At 36.6% G+C, this 20062-nt stretch overlaps 1 protein-coding gene across 1 annotated transcript in view; it reads right to left on the bottom strand.

Moving 5' to 3' along the window:
• The window catches only part of LOC117326421 (laminin-like protein epi-1), a 71461-nt gene that overhangs the window by 2861 nt on the left and 48538 nt on the right, over nucleotides 1–20062 (bottom strand). The window contains exons 53-74 of the mRNA XM_033883170.1: nucleotides 17167–17230; nucleotides 13243–13359; nucleotides 12532–12717; nucleotides 12005–12159; nucleotides 11321–11491; nucleotides 11100–11227; nucleotides 10702–10861; nucleotides 10106–10233; nucleotides 9024–9358; nucleotides 8527–8623; nucleotides 8085–8202; nucleotides 6945–7091; nucleotides 5572–5717; nucleotides 5129–5308; nucleotides 4080–4201; nucleotides 3306–3465; nucleotides 2779–2968; nucleotides 2083–2247; nucleotides 1640–1793; nucleotides 1214–1347; nucleotides 806–905; nucleotides 374–496 (exon numbers count right to left, since the gene is read on the bottom strand). Coding sequence (XP_033739061.1) covers nucleotides 374–496; nucleotides 806–905; nucleotides 1214–1347; nucleotides 1640–1793; nucleotides 2083–2247; nucleotides 2779–2968; nucleotides 3306–3465; nucleotides 4080–4201; nucleotides 5129–5308; nucleotides 5572–5717; nucleotides 6945–7091; nucleotides 8085–8202; nucleotides 8527–8623; nucleotides 9024–9358; nucleotides 10106–10233; nucleotides 10702–10861; nucleotides 11100–11227; nucleotides 11321–11491; nucleotides 12005–12159; nucleotides 12532–12717; nucleotides 13243–13359; nucleotides 17167–17230 — 3280 coding nt within the window. The remainder of the gene's footprint in view (nucleotides 1–373; nucleotides 497–805; nucleotides 906–1213; nucleotides 1348–1639; nucleotides 1794–2082; nucleotides 2248–2778; nucleotides 2969–3305; nucleotides 3466–4079; nucleotides 4202–5128; nucleotides 5309–5571; nucleotides 5718–6944; nucleotides 7092–8084; nucleotides 8203–8526; nucleotides 8624–9023; nucleotides 9359–10105; nucleotides 10234–10701; nucleotides 10862–11099; nucleotides 11228–11320; nucleotides 11492–12004; nucleotides 12160–12531; nucleotides 12718–13242; nucleotides 13360–17166; nucleotides 17231–20062) is intronic.

Genomic DNA, 20062 nt, shown 5'->3' with positions numbered 1-20062 from the left:
TGACAACAATGAGGATTGTAAATGTCGGCCATGGTGGCCATCTTGGATTTCTTAGCGACCCGAAAAATAACAACATTTATTCGGAACAGTCATTTCAGGTAAGTACGATATGAAACCAACAGGTGGAACTTGAGAAATTTGATATGTGAAATGTTTATGGACAGCGTAAGATGACGGACGAAGCACATGGACTATTTGTCATCCTGACTCTTCGGGTTAAATCTGAACAGGCCCTGCAAAGTGACTGTCTAAACCTTGACCAATAACCCATGTGGGGCTCTAATAATATTAATTTTAAAAGGTAAAAGTCAGAACTTAAGCTAATTTGAAGACACCAATGACAGACTACAAGCCGACGTAAATCATCACTTACCTGGTGCCCCACCCACATATAGAGGTTCTGTCGTATCAGCTGATGAACTGCCGGCTTTACCGCTGACTGGTTGTATCATCTGACTGTCCACAGTCATCAGAAGTGTGCTCTTGGCTTTAACAGCTAAAATAACAAAACCTTACACTAGAATACAAGTAAATTAATCTTTACACCACTGAAATGTACTGTTAAGTTGTGATTCCATGATTAAGCATTCTGTCCAAAGAAATTAAAAGGCTATGAAGCAGAAACTAATATAAAATCTGAACGACCTACTAGGTTACATGAATGTGAGCAGAGTTTTTATGTAGATTTACAGAGAGCAGTTCACTACTGAAATCTTGGTTAACGGATTGAAAAGGTTACATCATAATATCCTTGATACTTGGATATATGTTAAAGTATTACTGTAACACAACTCTATGAACATACCATTGATCTTGTGCCATTCACCGTTACATAGGAGATTATTTGTTGGGGGCGTGTACTTGGTGGTAATGATTCCGCCTCCATTGTCAGCACTGAATATTATCTGTTGATAAAAAAATCATTTACAGATTAATCCTGAAATGTCAGTCAGAAAACATCAAATTGATAATAGGTTTAGGTTTTGAATTGTGGTGCCCAGGAATTTTTATTTTTCTGCGAGAAGAGACTACAGTAATTCAGTATGACAATCTTACTGGTATCCGTAAAAGGTTTAAAATATTTCCTTTGAAAAAAAAGAAAAGAATAAACATCCAAAACCATAGCTTTGAATTCTGGACATATTAAATCCCTGAAAACTGTAAAAAGACAAATTTCTTTGTGGGTTAGACTAAGATAATAATAATAACATACTTCTCCATCCTTCAGTTGTAAAGCCATGAAGTCTGTTCCTGTTGAGTGTACAGACAAAATTATTCCTGTCAAATTTCGAGGACGGATCTCCACTGAGAATTCCAAATCTAACCCAACAACAAATTTCTCTGGAGCTGGAATTAAAGAAAATTTAGTGTCATATTACTACAGATTGAGCACCTCCCATAAAAATATACTAAAATAGCAGAGAATAGAAAAGATTAGAAAAGATTCATCCAAATTTGCAAATTCAACATTTCCTATTTTTTTTTTTTTTAATTTTCCTAAATCTAAGCTGATGTTTAAGCAAACACAAGATCTGCATATCAATCACGCTGAATTAACACAGTACTAAAAATGTTTTCCATCCAAAAATTTACACCCCTGAAAGAAAATTTATTGATATATTCGTGGGTGGTGACTTACGTAGTTGGACATAGCCTCCGTCGGCGTAGAAGAAGGATCCCTGTTCTACATTGGTGGTACATGGCTGTACCTGGAACTCGAGCTGTGGGGTGCCGAAACTCTTACCATTCAATGTAAGGTTTCTGATACAGCCTTGGAAACTTGTACTGGCACCCTGAAAATACCAATAAAATAAACATGTTAAATAAGGAGTCTTATTATAATCAAGGTCTGGATATGGAGAAATATCTTCCTGTTGAGCTATTGAGAGGATGATGGGGCAAAGGTAAGATTTATATCTAGTCTGTGTATGCAGGTCTCTCTGATTTTTCTCTCTCTATTTACACTGGTTAACAATTTTGTATCTTTACATCTGCATTTACATTCTCATATCTTTCTTAACCACTTCCAATTGGACAAAAAGACAGTCAAGAATGTAATAGATGACTATTGAAATGAATTACCTCCAGATTTTTGGATGCTTTTTCGGCGACTTCCATTGGCAGACCTCCGAGGTAGTATGGTGGCTTCTCGTTCAGTGAACGAGTAAATCCGCCAGAGGTGGCCACTCCAGTTTCCACACCATCAATCTCTAACTCACCTCGTTTTAAATTTCTAGCAAATCTCACCTGAAAAAACAATACAAAACATCATAAATTCAATGAAAAAACAGATTGTAGTGTTTGACCTACCATCCACTTCTACAGGGACCAAGGCAGACAGCATGTAATCTCATTTCTCTGTCAGTACATCACAAAAAAAAACAAAAAAACAATGTAACTTAAATCCTTATAAGAACTTTGTACATATCACAGTGAATTCTGAGAATAAGTAATCTTGTCATACATTCACTTATACAAAACAATTAATCTTACTATTTCAGTTGTACTGTCGATACATCAATTTTAGCATTAATCATACATTTTAGTACCCCAAGTGCTTCTTATACTATTCCAAAAATACCTAATGTCTACATTTTATGAGAGAAACCATCCTTAAAAGACCAGAGCTGTTGATAGGATGCTAAGCAAAACAAAACCGTTATGAATTTATGAAAAATATAAAAAAACAATTTGTGCAACCTGAAGGTTTTTTTGACAATGCCTGGAAATATAAGTACAGCATTTTCGTCATATCTAATGTGATTCAAGCAAGCTTACAGTATGCCACTGTCCATCGTTATATTCCTGTACGGACAGTATCTTTCCTGTTCCTGTGCCACAGTTAAATGCTGCTCCAATTTTACCATTCAGCATATACAATCCTACAAAATCGCGGTGTCTGGAGTCGGAGGCATAAAATAGTAATCCTGTTGTGGATGTTGTTTTGAATTCTATTAATAATGTGAATCTGTGAAAATAGGAACAAAAGAAATTTACAAATCTATTCTTGGACATGATATGCATGGTTCATTTGTTATACAGTTGTGAAATATAAAAACTTTTCAATGATTTGTTGAATATATTCCACAAAAGATTTTACTCGACATGAACAATTTGAAATATTTGCTAATTCGTTAAAAATACAGCAAAAACTAAACGAATTTACATGAAAATAGGTAATTTAAATAACATACAATGAACATAATTATCAGAATGTATCGAGAGAGATAAAGCAGATCTACACAGGTTCCAGAGATCAACACCTAAGTCGACTAGTGATCCCCTATATCTTTTTGAACACCTACCTGACAGTCATACTAGCTGGAACCAATGCGTACTCCTCACGACTCTCTGCATACGAGCCGAACAATTTTCCAAATGCCTCCCCAGCCTGAGGCGAGATATCCACATTGGTAGATAAGGCACACTGCTGGACTGATGCTGGAGTTGTTCGTTCAACTGGACCTACAACCACAGAATATGTCCCATGTACAACAAACATACTGGGTATCGCTAAGGCAATAAATGTCCCCTATTGGCCCCACTAAAATTAGTCACAGTGACCTTGACCCAAGAACCCTGAAACACAAACTTGTCTGAGATAATTTGGTCCTTCATCATTGTGTGAAGTTTGATCAAAATCTCTAAAGGAATGAAGCCGCTAGAGCGCTGACAAACTTTGGTTTTACTTACCAACAAGACGGACAGAGAGGAAACCATAATTAACCCCCCTCCCCAATTCACCAGTGATGTAAACATGTACTTAAAATTCATAGTTGACTGCTAAAAAAATGTTAAGGATGCATATTATTTGCTTTACATCCTCTTAATCTGCATCAAACGATAATTCAGAAATATTTAGTGTTATTAAAACAAGCTTGTATGTTTACAAAATAATTTACATGATTGTAAATTTTTCATCACAATTATAACGATAAGCATTTTTTCAAGTCCATAAATTATGATGCATCAACTTTACCAGAAAAGGATAGGAGCATTTCCCCCCACTGGTACATGTTTTAATATATCATCTAAGCCAAATATTTATTTTTGTAAAATAGAGTGAAGACAAACTCTACCTGAAGGTGTAGGAGTGACAACAGGTGGCACCACTGGTCCAGAGGGCTGTGATGATTCAGAACAATCCCCTAGGCTAACTGCTCTTATATTTTGACTCTGTATACTGGCAAAGTTTTTAAATCTGGAATGAAAAAGAAAAGATCCAAATTCAAGGGAGCTCATTTGGATGAAGCCTAATGCAGAGTTTTGAAATAAAACAAAGCATATCAAATCATAATCAAATTGATGATGTAAATAATATGCATCTACCTATCTTTTTAAATGATGCTGAAAAGTCAAACAAATGATAGTCAAAACTGAGTTTTCCCTATATAAACTATTGTAAAGTTTACCCCCTCCTCAGTGGCAAACTTGAGACCCCAGGACCATGAAATTCACAATTTTGATAAAGCACCTTGGGACCCTTTCAACTAAGAAACGTATTTTATTATACCTTATTTTGGCCTTGAGAAGAAGTTTTTTGAAATTCCATTCAATTTTACCCTTTTTGGCCCTACCCTTGAAGTTCCTGGGGGTCAGTCAAAGCAAATATGCACATAGTATTGAATCCCATACTGATAATTGTAACTAACTTTGGCAATTGGAATAAATAATGGTCAAAAATGTATTTTCCCTAAATAAACTATAGTAAATTTTGCCCTCTCTCCAGGGGGGAAACATGAGACCCCAGGGTAATGAAATTCACCATTTTGGTAAAGCACCTTAAGGCCTTTCTATCTCCATTCTGTAAAGAGTATTTGATTCTACCAATCTGGGAGTTGAGCAGAAGATTTTCAAAACTTTAGTCAATTTGACCCTTTTTGGCCCCGACTTTTAGGCTCCATTGAAATTGGTTCACCGGTTTTAGAGAAGAAGTTGAAAACGTAAATTGTTTATGGACAAACAACAAATGACGACAGACGAAATGCCATTAAAATATGTCACTTGAGACTTAATCTGAGGATACCTAATAAATATTGCTAATATGATAGTAAAACTTAAATATAATCTATTAATCATACATTCCACATTTCAAAAAATGAAAAACAAAACAGCCTGGCCAACATACATTCCGTTAATAGTTATGTCGGAGATACAGCCAAAGAATGGAGCCGTAGCACCAACGGATGCATCTGGTACAGAGAAGTCGGTCCCTCCGAAGTAGATAGGTCTCTGGGTGATAAGTTCTTCTTCTGACGACTGTGTGGGATTTTCTATCATCTCCTTGTCGTCAATGTTCAACATGAGCCTGAATAGTAAAATATAAACATATCAAAAACAACTTAGACACACACAATACATTGGATAACAGATAAATAAGATCGAAAGACAGTTAGAATGTGGTATAATTATGGCAGAAGAGTTAATGTGTACAATATGGCTTTAGAGAAAAGAATGAGCTACAATCAAAGACAATCGTTGTAATTTTTTTATGCTCTGTTTGAGATGCAACAAATTCTATGGCAAAATAGTTTGAATGAAAAGTTAGTAATTAATGAATAATTGTCTCACTTCCTGCCCATCTTCATGATTGAGACATAATGCCAGTTGCCATCATTGTAGGTGTTAACGACGCTCTCCAAACGTGTCAGGTCACCGCCAGGGTCTGCTGTTACAACTATCTTACCCATAGATGTTGACACAGAAAACACCGTATTCTGTAATATAGAAGACAACTTTTTAAACTTCTCGACATGGCTTTTCTCAGTAATATAAACAAGCTAAATCATGAACAGGGAATGTGTTTGTAAAACTTTCTCGAGGTTGTTTGTGCAATGTGTGGACAATATATATCATCTTATACTGTGTTCATATGATTATTATTTACGCCAGCCGTCATTGGACTGATTGCCGAATAGACTTAAAGACTGCTATATCTGTGAATTACCAATCACCTGATTCAGAGTAGAGAGTATATGGATGTGTATATTGGAAGTGAGGAAGTTTATATAGGAACTTTGCTATAACTGTATAAGTATAATAGTTTAATAAACTCATGTATATAATGTATATCTCATTTTTTACATCAGCACAGCTAGTCATGCTCATCCCAGCTACACACATCACTTAACAGATGGGAAGTTAAAAATTACCATGTTTTATCTGTTAAAGATGCCCCTTCCCTAGTGTTAAAGTTTAGTACGGTATTTATCCTAAAATAAGCCCCCTTCCCTAGTGTTAAAGTTAAGTACTGTATTTATCCTAAAATAAGCCCCCTCCCCTAGTGTAAAAGTTTAGTACTGTATTTATCCTAAAATAAGCCCGCTCCCCTAGTGTAAAAGTGTAGTACAGTATTCATCCTCGAATAAGCCCCCTCCCCTAGTGTAAAAGTGTAGTACGGTATTCATCCTAGAATAAGCCCCCTCCCCTAGTGTTAAAGTTTAGTACTGTATTTACCCTCGAATAAGCCCCCTCCCCTAGTGTAAAAGTGTAGTACAGTATTCATCCTAGAATAAGCCCCCTCCCCTAGTGTAAAAGTGTAGTACTGTATTCATCCTCGAATAAACCCCCTCCCCTAGTGTTTAAGTTTAGCACTGTTTTTATCCTCAAATAAGCCCCCTCCCCTAGTGTAAAAGTGTAGTACAGTATTCATCCTAGAATAAGCCCCCTCACCTAGTGTAAAAGTTTAGTACTGTATTCATCCTCGAATAAACCCCCTCCCCAAGTGTTTAAGTTTAGTATTGTATTATCCTCAAATAATATGACCTCCTCCCCTAGTGGAAAAGGTTAGCATTTAAGTTTTGGGAGGGCTTATTTGTAAACCACTTACTAACTATTTAAAAAACGATGAATCTAAAAAAAGTGAAGGGGGATTACATTGGACAGAGGGCTTAAATAAATATGGTTATAACTTGTAATTTTACAGACATGAAGTAAAAGTGTACCTGAGAATTATCTGAGGTGTACATGAGTAGACTGGAGTTAGAAACAGTCTTCATCCTGAAAGTAACTTCAAAGTTGACACCGATGCTGTCCATTGCTATGGCTATATAACCAGGTACGCCTCCTCCAAATGTTGCTGTTCTCAGCATCTGTAAAACAAACTTTCCTATATGAATAGTGATGACAGAAACTTAACAAATCATTCAGCAACCATTTCATTATCTAAACCAAACTAATTAAATCATTCAGCAATCATTTCATTATCCAAACCAAACCGGAAATCTAATCATAAACCAAGATAGAGTATCACTGTAATTTCTTCACTAGTTAATTGGGGAGATTTTCAGTTTTCACCTGTATCAAGTACAATGTTCAATAAATGGATATGATAAGGACATTAATTTGTCACTTAATAACCACTTCCAGTGTAATTTGTGGGGACAGACTCTCACTGCCTGTCCAGTGTAATTTGTGGGGACAGACTCTCACTGCCCATCCAGTGTAATTTATGGGGACAGACTCTCACTGCCTGTCCAGTGTAATTTGTGGGGACAGACTCTCACTGCCTGTCCAGTGTAATTTATGGGGACAGACTCTCACTGCCCGTCCAGTGTAATTTGTGGGGACAGACTCCCACTGCCCGTCCAGTGTAATTTATGGGGACAGACTCTCACTGCCTGTCCAGTGTAATTTGTGGGGACAGACTCTCACTGCCCGTCCAGTGTAATTTGTGGGGACAGACTCTCACTGCCTGTCCAGTGTAATTTATGGGGACAGACTCTCACTGCCTGTCCAGTGTAATTTGTGGGGACAGACTCCCACTACCTGTCCAGTGTAATTTATGGGGACAGACTCTCACTGCCTGTCCAGTGTAATTTATGGGGACAGACTCTCACTGCCTGTCCAGTGTAATTTATGGGGAGACTCTCACTGCCTGTCCAGTGTAATTTATGGGGACAGACTCTCACTGCCTGTCCAGTGTAATTTGTGGGGACAGACTCCCACTACCTGTCCAGTGTAATTTTGGGGGACACACTGTCCCTGTGGGTGAACAGACATTTCCACTGCCCTTCCCATGTAAATTGGGTGACAGACTCTCACTGCCCCTAAATATCCACATCTATTCAACATGACAAAAGTACCTGCTCAGGACATCCACGAACGACTCCCTTGGCTTCCTTGTTGTTAATGAGATCCCAGACTGTACTATCAAACTGTACATCCCTAATACAGCCACGGAAGCCCTCAGCACTGACATACCTTTAAAAAAAAAAAAAAAATACCATTTTTATCTTTTTATCTTGAAATGGTCATGTATGGCAGATATTTAGATACATTTCCTAGGCTTCATATATCATTTACAGTTGCAGACACTTATGTCGTTTATTATACAATTACACTGTGGTGATAAATAGATAGTTTCAGACACATGTCGTTTATTATACGATTACACTGTGGATATGAATAGGTAATTTCAGACACTTATGTCGTTTATTATACGATTACACTGTGGATAAATATGTAGTTTCAGACACATACGTCGTTTATTATACGATTACACTGTGGAGGTATACAGGTACTTACTTAACTGGCATGATCATTTCGTTAAATCCTCCAATGAAGATGTCGTCGGTGTAGGAAAGAGATGCCAGGGTACCAGGAGACCTGCCCTCTACTCCAACTGTATATACATAAGTTAATTGTTTGAGGCTAATGACAAATGAAGGAAATTTTAGTGTATGGATATTTCACATGTATGCCACAGTATTAACCGCAGTAATACTGCCATTTGCTGTCAGGATTATTTCCTGTAGTATTGTCACACTTGACCAATATATGAAGTTTGATTAAAATTCATTAAATAATGAAGCCCGAGATTTTATATGAATAGTCAGTGACCTTGACCTTGGCATCATTTGACAATAAAGTTGCTAGTGATGACATAGGTACAAACAGAGCTCTATATCTCCTCCCTGACTTCGTCACGAGGGATAAATAACACTCAATCCTTGTAACAAATGGCTGTTTCAATAGTATATATATGCTTTTATTGAAAAATGTGCAGATATAGCTGAACTGACCTTCCTCATCGACCCTAAGGAATCCTGTCTGTTTGTCGCGAGCTGCTTGGATCTTATGCCAGGTACCATCGTTATAGGTTTGTTCACTCATCAGTTTAGCAGGCATGCCTCCAAGGTCAAACTGAAAGAATATCTTGCCATCACGTAGTTCAATGGAGCTGAAGTCGCGTCCCTTTCCCATAAAGAACAAGAGTCCATTACTAGCATAGGTCTTGAAATGCATGATAATGGTTGCCTTCTGCTGAGGACGGAAGTTAATCTCCTTGGCACTCACGATGGCATAGCCGTTACCATTGAAGCTGAAGCCATTGGACTTTTCTTCAACCAGCACGTTCCTGTAAGTTAATATGGACGTAACATTTATCAATAATTTCAGATTCTGTTTATCATTTATATTAGAGAAATAATTTTTGCAAAAGAGAGATCATGAAATGACAGAAATATCAAAAAAAAATTGCTACACATATCTGATTATGGATAAAAAACAGAGTTGATTGGGGATAAAAAATATCACCATGGTAATATGAAACAAGTATTAGTTGTTATTGTTCATCGATGTCATTAAAATCTATTTTATACAAAGTAAATGACTTTTTTTTAGCCCTCTGGTTTGTTTGTTGTAGTTGTACATTATACTCTCATATAATGGTCGGTTACAAATTTTCATTGCCTTCTGGGATGTTTGTAGTTGTATGATAAATTATTTCTTTAAACTGATGAAAATTTGCTGGTTTTCTCATACATTTGTCCATTAAATTCTTTTGACGATACGTATCTTAACTGACTTTTAGTGTATTCACACTCATCTGATGATTTATTCACCTTTTGGCTTATTTACATTGGTGCTTTAAATCTCTTACAAAATCAATCAATTTAATGGCAAATTGATGGAATATCAATAATAAAAGAAACAAGGATTTGTGAATATCAAATAATAATCTATGAAACCATAGCAACATATACAATACTGTATACCTTAAATCAATTTGCTAGTAGTTACAGCTAATAGCAAACAAGCTTTTGTGAGAATATGAAACTCAGAGAATTTGGTATCACTGTGGGTTTTTATTCTCTTGACTTACCTTTCTATGGCGCCGATGTAATTATTATCTCCATACACAAAGTTCCAGATTCCCATTGGTTGACTGTCGAAGGCCACACCCTCCATCACACCTTCGTAGTAGTTGGAACCTGCGACTGTTCTTGGTAGCTGTCAACACCAACCAATAACTTATATATCTCATACATGTATATGATAAATAAGATCAATTTCAACTAGAGTACTGCAGGTTGGCATTTCATGTCTGTGATTTACATTCTTTTAATCAATATGAAGGAAAGTATTGAAATATAACAAAGAATTATGAAATCACAATACCGCAATATGTCTACACTGTGTCCCAGATATTGGTCGAAAACTGATAGAAAAGTTGAGATTAAAATGCTGTGAAAAAAGGCCAATTATTCTTTCAAAATCACTGAACAATAATGATCAAATTGATATCTTAATTAAGTTTCAAAGAGAGGATATTTCTATGACTATGTAAACATGATGTCGGCATGAAAAGAGCTTACATCATGAAATTATGTATTCAAATCTGTACAAGATCTAAACAAACAAATGCATCTAGAACATAAGTATTTAAGGAAATGAAACAGACTGGTTTAAAGTCTTTACCATAGTTGTGCTGGGCACCCCTCCGAGATAGAACTTGGTTGTGACTGGGTTCAGTTCCAGGACAGTGAATGTTCCTGATGAATTACCGCTCATCTTTATACTCTCCACTCCAATACCTTCTATATCTCGCTCGAGTGTCAGTGAGCCAGTCTTCCCTATCCTATACAAGTACAGCCAATTTAACTTTACACAGACAATATTTATAGCATTTCTTTCATACATTTACAGCCAATTTAACTTTACAGACAATATTTATAGCATTTCTTTCATACATTTACAGCCAATTTAACTTTACACAGACAATATTTATAGCATCTCTGTCAAGGTCAAACAACTATAGACTATACACAATGTCCTACATGTTAAGTAAGAAAGTTCCAACAGCGACTCTGACTTACCTCTCGGCCACCACCTTGTACCATTGGTTGTCGTTAACACTCCATGGATGACTGATTTCTGCAGCTCCTGATCCTAGGTCGTACTTGAACATTACTCTGCCGTCGCGTAATTCCAGTGCAAGGAAGTCCTGCAGATATTAAAATTTGTCATATGAAGTTGGATGAAATCTTTAAAACAAATTGCTGTGATTTGAATGAAGAATGTTTGATAAAATACTTACTGGAGTTGGTCTATCTGGGATGAATTCTGCCCCAATGTAGGCCAGCAGTGCATCACTCTGTTCAGTACGAATGTAAGTCGTCAAGCGGCTGTACGACCCAGCCAGGTCAACATCTGGTGGGTTTCTCAAGGCAACAGTTGTATTTCCGAGGAACTCCATGCCAACACGGATCTGAAAATAGAACAACACATAGTTAGTTGTGTATTTTCAGTAGAAAAGCCAAGACAAAACTATCTGCAGAATAACAGTTAATAATTACTGTAAGGGCTGTAACTATTTAGAGAGTGTTTGACGATACATGTGTACAGATGCCTATGTTATTGATGAAATCCGGGTTAAACACCTGGAGTAGTTCAGAATTTACTTTTGAAAATCAAGGGCAATAACCCTGTTAATATTCATGGAAACAAATGATAGTTACACAGCTTTATGTGATGGAAAAGGATGTGATTTTTTTTGTTGATTTTTGTTTTCCAGTTGAAAATATCAGAATGAATATCGATACACATATAAACAACAAGACAGACAACCAAAATATGTATAAACCCAATCTGCCTCTGATACAATGGCAAGGTAATTATTTAAGATTTGAATATGACAGTTTATAGTTGAAGCATAGAATTGTAGCATGCATGTCAGTGTGGGTACTATCAGCCTATATATTCCAAGAGAGAGTTATCTCACCCTATTGGCCTCATCGCGCGCCAGTATGATCTTCTCACGGAGGCTAGTGATGTTGCCCATCACACTGTCTCTAAGACTTCGCACGTTTCTTGACTGCGTTCCCACCAGCTCAATCAGTTCTGTGATCTGCGGTACTTTCTCTTTCACATCTTGGGCTGTAGTACATATCAAAATACACTCCAGTAGTCATTTATTCAGAAGCTTGCTCAGGGTTACCATGAAAGAACCTATGCTATTTATTCTGCAATATGCAGCCTCAGACTGAAAAAGCCTGGGGGGTGGGGGGTTACTCATTACAGGACAAGGACTGAACAGCAACAGATATAGGAGGGCTTATTACTTATCGTGGAGTTTTTGTCTTAAATATGGTAGACATTTTAGTTTTGGCATAATTTCATGTGACTGCAAAGAGTGCTTCATAATTCAAAAGGAATCCCACCATTTCACCTCGACTTCCAACAATCTACTTTATATTAAGTTGAACTTTGACCCCTTAATCTGAATACCAGTAGTAAAGGAAGACATACTTTGCTTATCTGCATACTGGGTGTTCTTCGTTGTCTTGGTGAAATCATTGAAGAGTTTCTCAACCTTTGCTTTGTTTGAGGGTAACTTTCTGATGATGCCATTGACCTTGTTCCCAGCGTATGTGGTCATTTGGCTGGCTTCTTCAGCTGTCATAGCAGCATCTCTAGCCCTCTGGCCAACATCACCTGCCACACAATAAAACCATCATTTCCATGTAGGTAATATCACCTCTATATACCTGACAATCTTATTTCCTAGACTGTGCCCTTTTTCCCCCCTGTGTTTTGTTTTTCTGTTTTTCTGAACCTGACAATCTTATTTCCTAAGCTGTGCCCTTGGGTTTTGTTTTTCTGTTCCATTGGGTTAATTTTTTTTACATAAACTTATGCCCACAATAATAGGATACAATTTCAATGGAATTCTGGGTACTTTTTAAATGTGTCAAATGTAATCAATTTTTGTGTACCATTCAACGTGTTATCAATACCTGTGCTTATTTCAAATGGCACCAATTCTTGAAATCTGTCCTCAATGAAGTCTAATGATTAGTCATAAATGTATCGTTTAGGCTATTTCTTTTTGACAAACTCTTTGTACATTCTATCTCTAGGTACATTATAAACAAAAACTCCAGGTACATCCTAAACTATAACTCTAGGTACATTCTTAACAAACAGTAAATGTTAGCTGAAATGTTTTCAGTCACCTACCGGTTCCGAGGGAGGCCAGTTGAAAGTTGACGTTGTAAAGCCTGTTCTTGACCTCCTCGTTTGAATTCTCCACTTTGTCTGTGTTGAAAGTTGCATCCTCCAGTCTCTCCTGTAAGTCTGAACACAAAAAAAAAACAAATCTTATACTGATTATCTCTTCATAACTGTCCAAACATCACCTGATCCTATAACCAGTAAGAAAGTTAGAAATCCCCTTTCCCAATCAACAGACCTGTGTGGACAGTTATCTAATGACCTTATAGCAGGCAGTTAACCGACCTAGCCAAATGATATACTGACCCTCCTACCAGATGTCAAACTGTCCTTTGAATTCAATTTTTCACTTTTTATTCCATCACGAACAACTTATGTCTATTTTCTTTGGTTTCTTTTAAAAGTTGCAGCCATTGTAGTTACTTCTTGTTATCCAACCAACCCATGTCAGATTAACTGAACCATCAAAATCCAACCAACCCATGTCAGATTAACTGAACCATCAAAATCCAACCAACCCATGTAAGTTTTACTGAACCATCAATATCCCACCTACCCATGTCAGTTTTACTGAACCATCAAAATCTAACCAACCCATGTCAGATTAACTGAACCATCAAAATCCAACCAACCCATGTCAGATTAACTGAACCATCAAAATCCAACCTACCCATGTAAGTTTTACTGAACCATCAAAATACAACCAACCCATGTCAGATTAACTGAACCATCAAAATACAACCAACCCATGTCAGTTTTACTGAACCATCAAAATCCAACCTACCCATGTAAGTTTTACTGAACCATCAAAATCCTACCTACCCATGTAAGTTTTACTGAACCATCAAAATCCTACCTACCCATGTCAGTTTTACTGAACCATCAAAATCCTACCTACCTATGTCAGTTTTACTGAACCATCAAAATCCTACCTACCCATGTCAGTTTTACTGAATCATTAAAATCCTACCTACCCATGTCAGTTTTACTGAATCATTAAAATCCTACCAACCCATGTAAGTTTTACTGAACCATCAAAATCCTACCTACCCATGTAAGTTTTACTGAACCATCAAAATCCTACCTACCCATGTCAGTTTTACTGAACCATCAAAATCCTACCTACCCATGTCAGTTTTACTGAACCATCAAAATCCTATCTACCCCTGTCAGTTTTACTGAACCATCAACATCCCACCTACCCATGTCAGTTTTACTGAGCCATCAAAATCCTACCTACCCATGTCAGTTTTACTGAACCATCAAAATCCTACCTACCCATGTCAGTTTTACTGAACCATCAAAATCCTACCTACACATGTCAGTTTTACTGAACCATCAAAATCCTACCTACCCATGTCAGTTTTACTGAACCATCAAAATCCTACCTACCCATGTCAGTTTTACTGAACCATCAAAATCCTACCTACCCATGTCAGTTTTACTGAACCATCAAAATCCAACCTACCCATGTAAGTTTTACTGAACCATCAAAATCCTACCTACCCATGTCAGATTAACTGAACCATCAAAATCCAACCAACCCATGTCAGTTTTACTGAACCATCCAAATCCTACCTACCCATGTCAGATTAACTGAACCATCAAATCCAACCAACCCATGTCAGTTTTACTGAACCATCAAAATCCTACCTACCCATGTAAGTTTTACTGAACCATCAAAATCCAACCAACCCATGTCAGATTAACTGAACCATCAAAATCCAACCTACCCATGTCAGATTAACTGAACCATCAAAATCCAACCAACCCATGTCAGATTAACTGAACCATCCAAATCCAACCTACCCATGTCAGTTTTACTGAACCATCAAAATCCAACCAACCCATGTCAGATTTACTGAACCATCAAATCCAACCAACCCATGTCAGTTTTACTGAACCATCAAAATCCAACCAACCCATGTCAGTTTTACTGAACCATCAAAATCCTACCTACCCATGTCAGTTTTACTGAACCATCAAAATCCTACCTACCCATGTCAGTTTTACTGAACCATCAAAATCCTACCTACCCATGTCAGTTTTACTGAACCATCAAAATCCTACCTACCCATGTCAGTTTTACTGAACCATCAATATCCCACCTACCCATGTCAGTTTTACTGAACCATCAAAATCCCACCTACCCATGTCAGTTTTACTGAACCATCAAATCCTACCTACCCATGTCAGTTTTACTGAACCATCAAAATCCAACCTACCCATGTCAGTTTAACTGAACCATCCAAATCCAACCAACCCATGTCAGTTTTACTGAACCATCAAATCCTACCTACCCATGTCAGTTTTACTGAACCATCAAAATCCTACCTACCCATGTCAGTTTTACTGAACCATCAATATCCCACCTACCCATGTCAGTTTTACTGAACCATCAAAATCCTACCTACCCATGTCAGTTTTACTGAACCATCAATATCCTACCTACCCATGTAAGTTTTACTGAGCCATCAATATCCCACCTACCCATGTCAGTTTTACTGAATCATTAAAATCCTACCTACCCATGTCAGTTTTACTGAACCATCAAAATCCTACCTACCCATGTCAGTTTTACTGAACCATCCAAATCCAACCAACCCATGTCAGTTTTACTGAACCATCCAAATCCAACCAACCCATGTAAGTTTTACTGAACCATCCAAATCCTACCTACCCATGTCAGTTTTACTGAACCATCCAAATCCAACCAACCCATGTCAGTTTTACTGAACCATCCAAATCCAACCAACCCATGTCAGTTTTACTGAACCATCCAAATCCAACCAACCCATGTAAGTTTTACTGAACCATCCAAATCCTACCTACCCATGTCAGTTTTACTGATTCCTTACAGTCAGCAATAATTCCCACCCTCTGTAATTTTCTGAATCCATTGCCACCTAATTCCTAACATCAAACTACCAACATGTCAGAGAACATCAATAACATACCATGTCATTTCCATGTAACATCAATCCAAAAATGAAGTTTCTAAACATCCAAATTTTACCATTATTACTGATCATCAAAATTTATACTACTGTACAGTTTTTTGTTCAGTTCCACCGAACCATATCAAAAATCCCTACCTACCCATGTCCGTTTTAATGAACCATCCAAATCAACAACCCATGTTAAGTTTTACTGAAACCATCCAATCTACCTACCCATGTAAGTTTTAATGAAACATCCAAATCAACCAACCCCCATGTAGTTTTACTGAACCATCCAAAATCCAACCAGACAAACCCATGTCAGTTTACTGAACCAGCCACATACAACCCAACCCATGTAAGTTTTACTGAACCATCCAAATCCTACCTACCCATGTCAGTTTTACTGAGCCATCAAAATCCTACCTACCCATGTCAGTTTTACTGAACCATCCAAATCCTACATACCCCTGTCAGTTTTACTGAGCCATCAATATCCCACCTACCCATGTCAGTTTTACTGAACCATCCAAATCCTACATACCCCTGTCAGTTTTACTGAGCCATCAATATCCCACCTACCCATGTCAGTTTTACTGAACCATCAAAATCCTACCAACCCATGTCAGTTTTACTGAACCATCCAAATCCAACCAACCCATGTCAGTTTTACTGAACCATCCAAATCCAACCAACCCATGTAAGTTTTACTGAACCATCCAAATCCTACCTACCCATGTCAGTTTTACTGAACCATCAAAATCCTACCTACACATGTCAGTTTTACTGAACCATCAAAATCCTACCAACCCATGTAAGTTTTACTGAACCATCCAAATCCTACCTACCCATGTCAGTTTTACTGAACCATCCAAATCCTACCAACCCAAGTCAGTTTTACTGAACCATCAATATCCCTACCTACCCATATCAGTTTTACTCAACCATCAAAATCCTACCTACCCATATCAGTTTCACGGAGTTTCTTTACAGCAGCAAGTAATTCCGCACTTTGATCTCTTCTGGAATCCGCAATATTCCCCTACTCCAAACGACTGCAACAGTCAGGACAATTCAATAAATACATTTTATCATTCCATGTAGAATGGCTGAGCTAGAAAATGAAGTTTCATAAAATATGGTAAATATTTTACACAATTATACTGATCATCAGCAACTTCATCTTATGCTGTAAATTTTTTTTTAGTTCCTTTCCTATCAATGTTTCTACATCTTATCTCATAATTGGTATCCTTATTTTAAAATGAAATTCTATCAGTTGAAATAAAAAAAGACCAGGAAATATATAAATACATGTATTGATCTTTTGTTATTTAAGGTGTTGAGTAAGAAACTACATCTGTAAGATGTGTACCTTTACCAGCATTAGTACAATCTCACTCACATCAGTTTTAATGTTGCTAATTATCTCTGATATACATATGCTCTTTATTAAGCCCATCCCATTGTTAGTTATATATATATTTTACCTGTGAAAAGCCAATAATTTGGTTAAAGCCTCAACCCTTGTTAAATAAATTTCACCTGTGATAAGCCAATGTTCACGGTTAAACCAACCCCCTAGTGTTACATTAACCTGTGATTTGGCCATGCTCAAGTTTAAGCCTACTCCATCGCTTTAAAAAGTTTTTAATAGTAACACAAATCCATATTCTACAAAATGTGAGACATTTTCACCTCTAGGAAGAGCCTGAATTAAACGGGAGCAAAATAAAATCAAGACAAAAATGAATTTTGAAGTTGATGCAAAACACAAGGATGCATTATTTTTTGTTAAATAATGTAATGAACGACTGAAAGTACTGTTTATTTAAGTATTGATGTCATTTTTTTTTTTAGTTTCATCGGGTATGAAACAAATTTTGTTTGCAAACTATGAATCCGCTAGCGGATTCTTACAGAAGTTTGCAAACAAAATTTGTTTCATACCCTGATGAAACTAAAAAAAATTGACATCAACGCTTATAATCAATTTTTGAAAATAATTTTCTAATTTAAAACATGTTTTATGTACAATTTTACTGGTTTTAAATGGGATTCTTTTTCTCAAGTCAATACGCAACGTCAATTGTCGTATTGTGACGTCACATTTTTCGCGCCATTCTCGGAATTTCTTTCATAGAAGAATGAAAAGAATTTTTCGACCAATCACATTTGAGTATTTACCATGAAAACAAAGAAAAATTAATTATTCTAATATTAGTGCCATAACTTGCTTGGAATCAGGGGAAATAATTCTGTAAAAAGAGAGCATTTTGATTGAAAAAAACATTTTAATGATGATGAATACAACACAAAAATCAACCTTAATAGTAACTAACAGACCTCACTTTATACTGTATATCAGCAAATACAAATATATACAAATCATTATAATACTATGCATATCATATACAGCTTACATATATATATATATATATATTATGTTATTGATTGTATTTCGTCATAATGTTGTTACTAAGAATTAAAAAGTAATCACCTGAAGATAGCCGATACACGGCTTGAAAACGTTAGCGATATTCAACCGGAATTGCCTTGTTGTGTCATTTATGTTTACATATATATATATATAAATATATACATTTTTGTATATACTAGTTATGTACATTTTTATAAAAGACATTTTGGCTATTGAATGTTGGAAATCAGAAATATACTGTAAATATCTCTAGAGTTTTATATGTATTGTATTCAAACAAAATGCCCAATAGACATGTAGATCTTGCTAAAGTTTGTTTTATAAATAAAACACTTCCATTATAAAAAGTACCATTCTATTTCAGTCAAAACCAATACACAATTTTGTTTCCGATTCCAACATACATACTGAAGAGTTTATACACAGAACTAAGACGATATGCTATATAATACATTGCAGATGTATTCTTTTCCCAATGGTTTATTTCTTGCAAATCAAGTCTGAATTTGCAGCAATTCACAGGTTTCAAATTTCACAAAAATATCCATCGAAATATATTTTTATTTCAAAAGAATTGGAAATTTCATCAAAGAAGTCTAATAAGAAATTGTCCGAAAGTTGATTTCTAGAGAACCAGACAAGAAGAGAATACACTACAGCTGCAAGTTGTTAGTGAAGTAGGTATGAGCTTTACAATGCTTGGATCCAAAATCTTCTATAGAGGGTCCAAGTTACTATAGCAACCAGAGGGTACCTCTATGTTACAGTAGCAACCAGAGTGTACCTCTATGTTACAGTAGCAACCAGAGTGTACCTCTATGTTACTATAGCAATCAGAGGGTACCTCTATGTTACAGTAGCAACCAGAGGGTACCTCTATGTTACAGTAGCAACCAGAGGGAACCTCTATGTTACAGTAGCAACCAGAGGGTACCTCTATGTTACAGTAGCAACCAGAGGGTACCTCTATGTTACAGTAGCAACCAGAGGGTATCTCTATGTTACAGTAGCAACCAGAGTGTACCTCTATGTTACTATAGCAATCAGAGGGTACCTCTATGTTACAGCAGCAACCAGAGGGTACCTCTATGTTACAGTAGCAACCAGAGGGAACCTCTATGTTACAGTAGCAACCAGAGGGTACCTCTATGTTACAGTAGCAACCAGAGGGTACCTCTATGTTACAGTAGCAACCAGAGTGTACCTCTTTGTTACAGTAGCAACCAGAGGGTACCTCTATGTAACTGTTGTAGTTCAACTGGTAGAGGCCATAGTATCCATGGGAACGTTGTTGTTACCGGATACATACAGCACTGTCCAATTGTTTACTGCTTTCATTATCAAACACAATATTTTAATACTATTATAACACTCAATATTATAATGCTATTATAACATAACATAATTTTTTTGCTGCATTTACTGACTGAATGTAATGCACACTATC

This window comes from Pecten maximus, chromosome 4, assembly GCF_902652985.1.
Source record: "Pecten maximus chromosome 4, xPecMax1.1, whole genome shotgun sequence".
NCBI classification, from domain to species: Eukaryota; Metazoa; Mollusca; class Bivalvia; order Pectinida; family Pectinidae; genus Pecten; species Pecten maximus.
The sequence above is the reverse complement of the archived record's forward strand: the minus strand, read 5'-3'. Positions and strand labels throughout refer to the sequence as shown.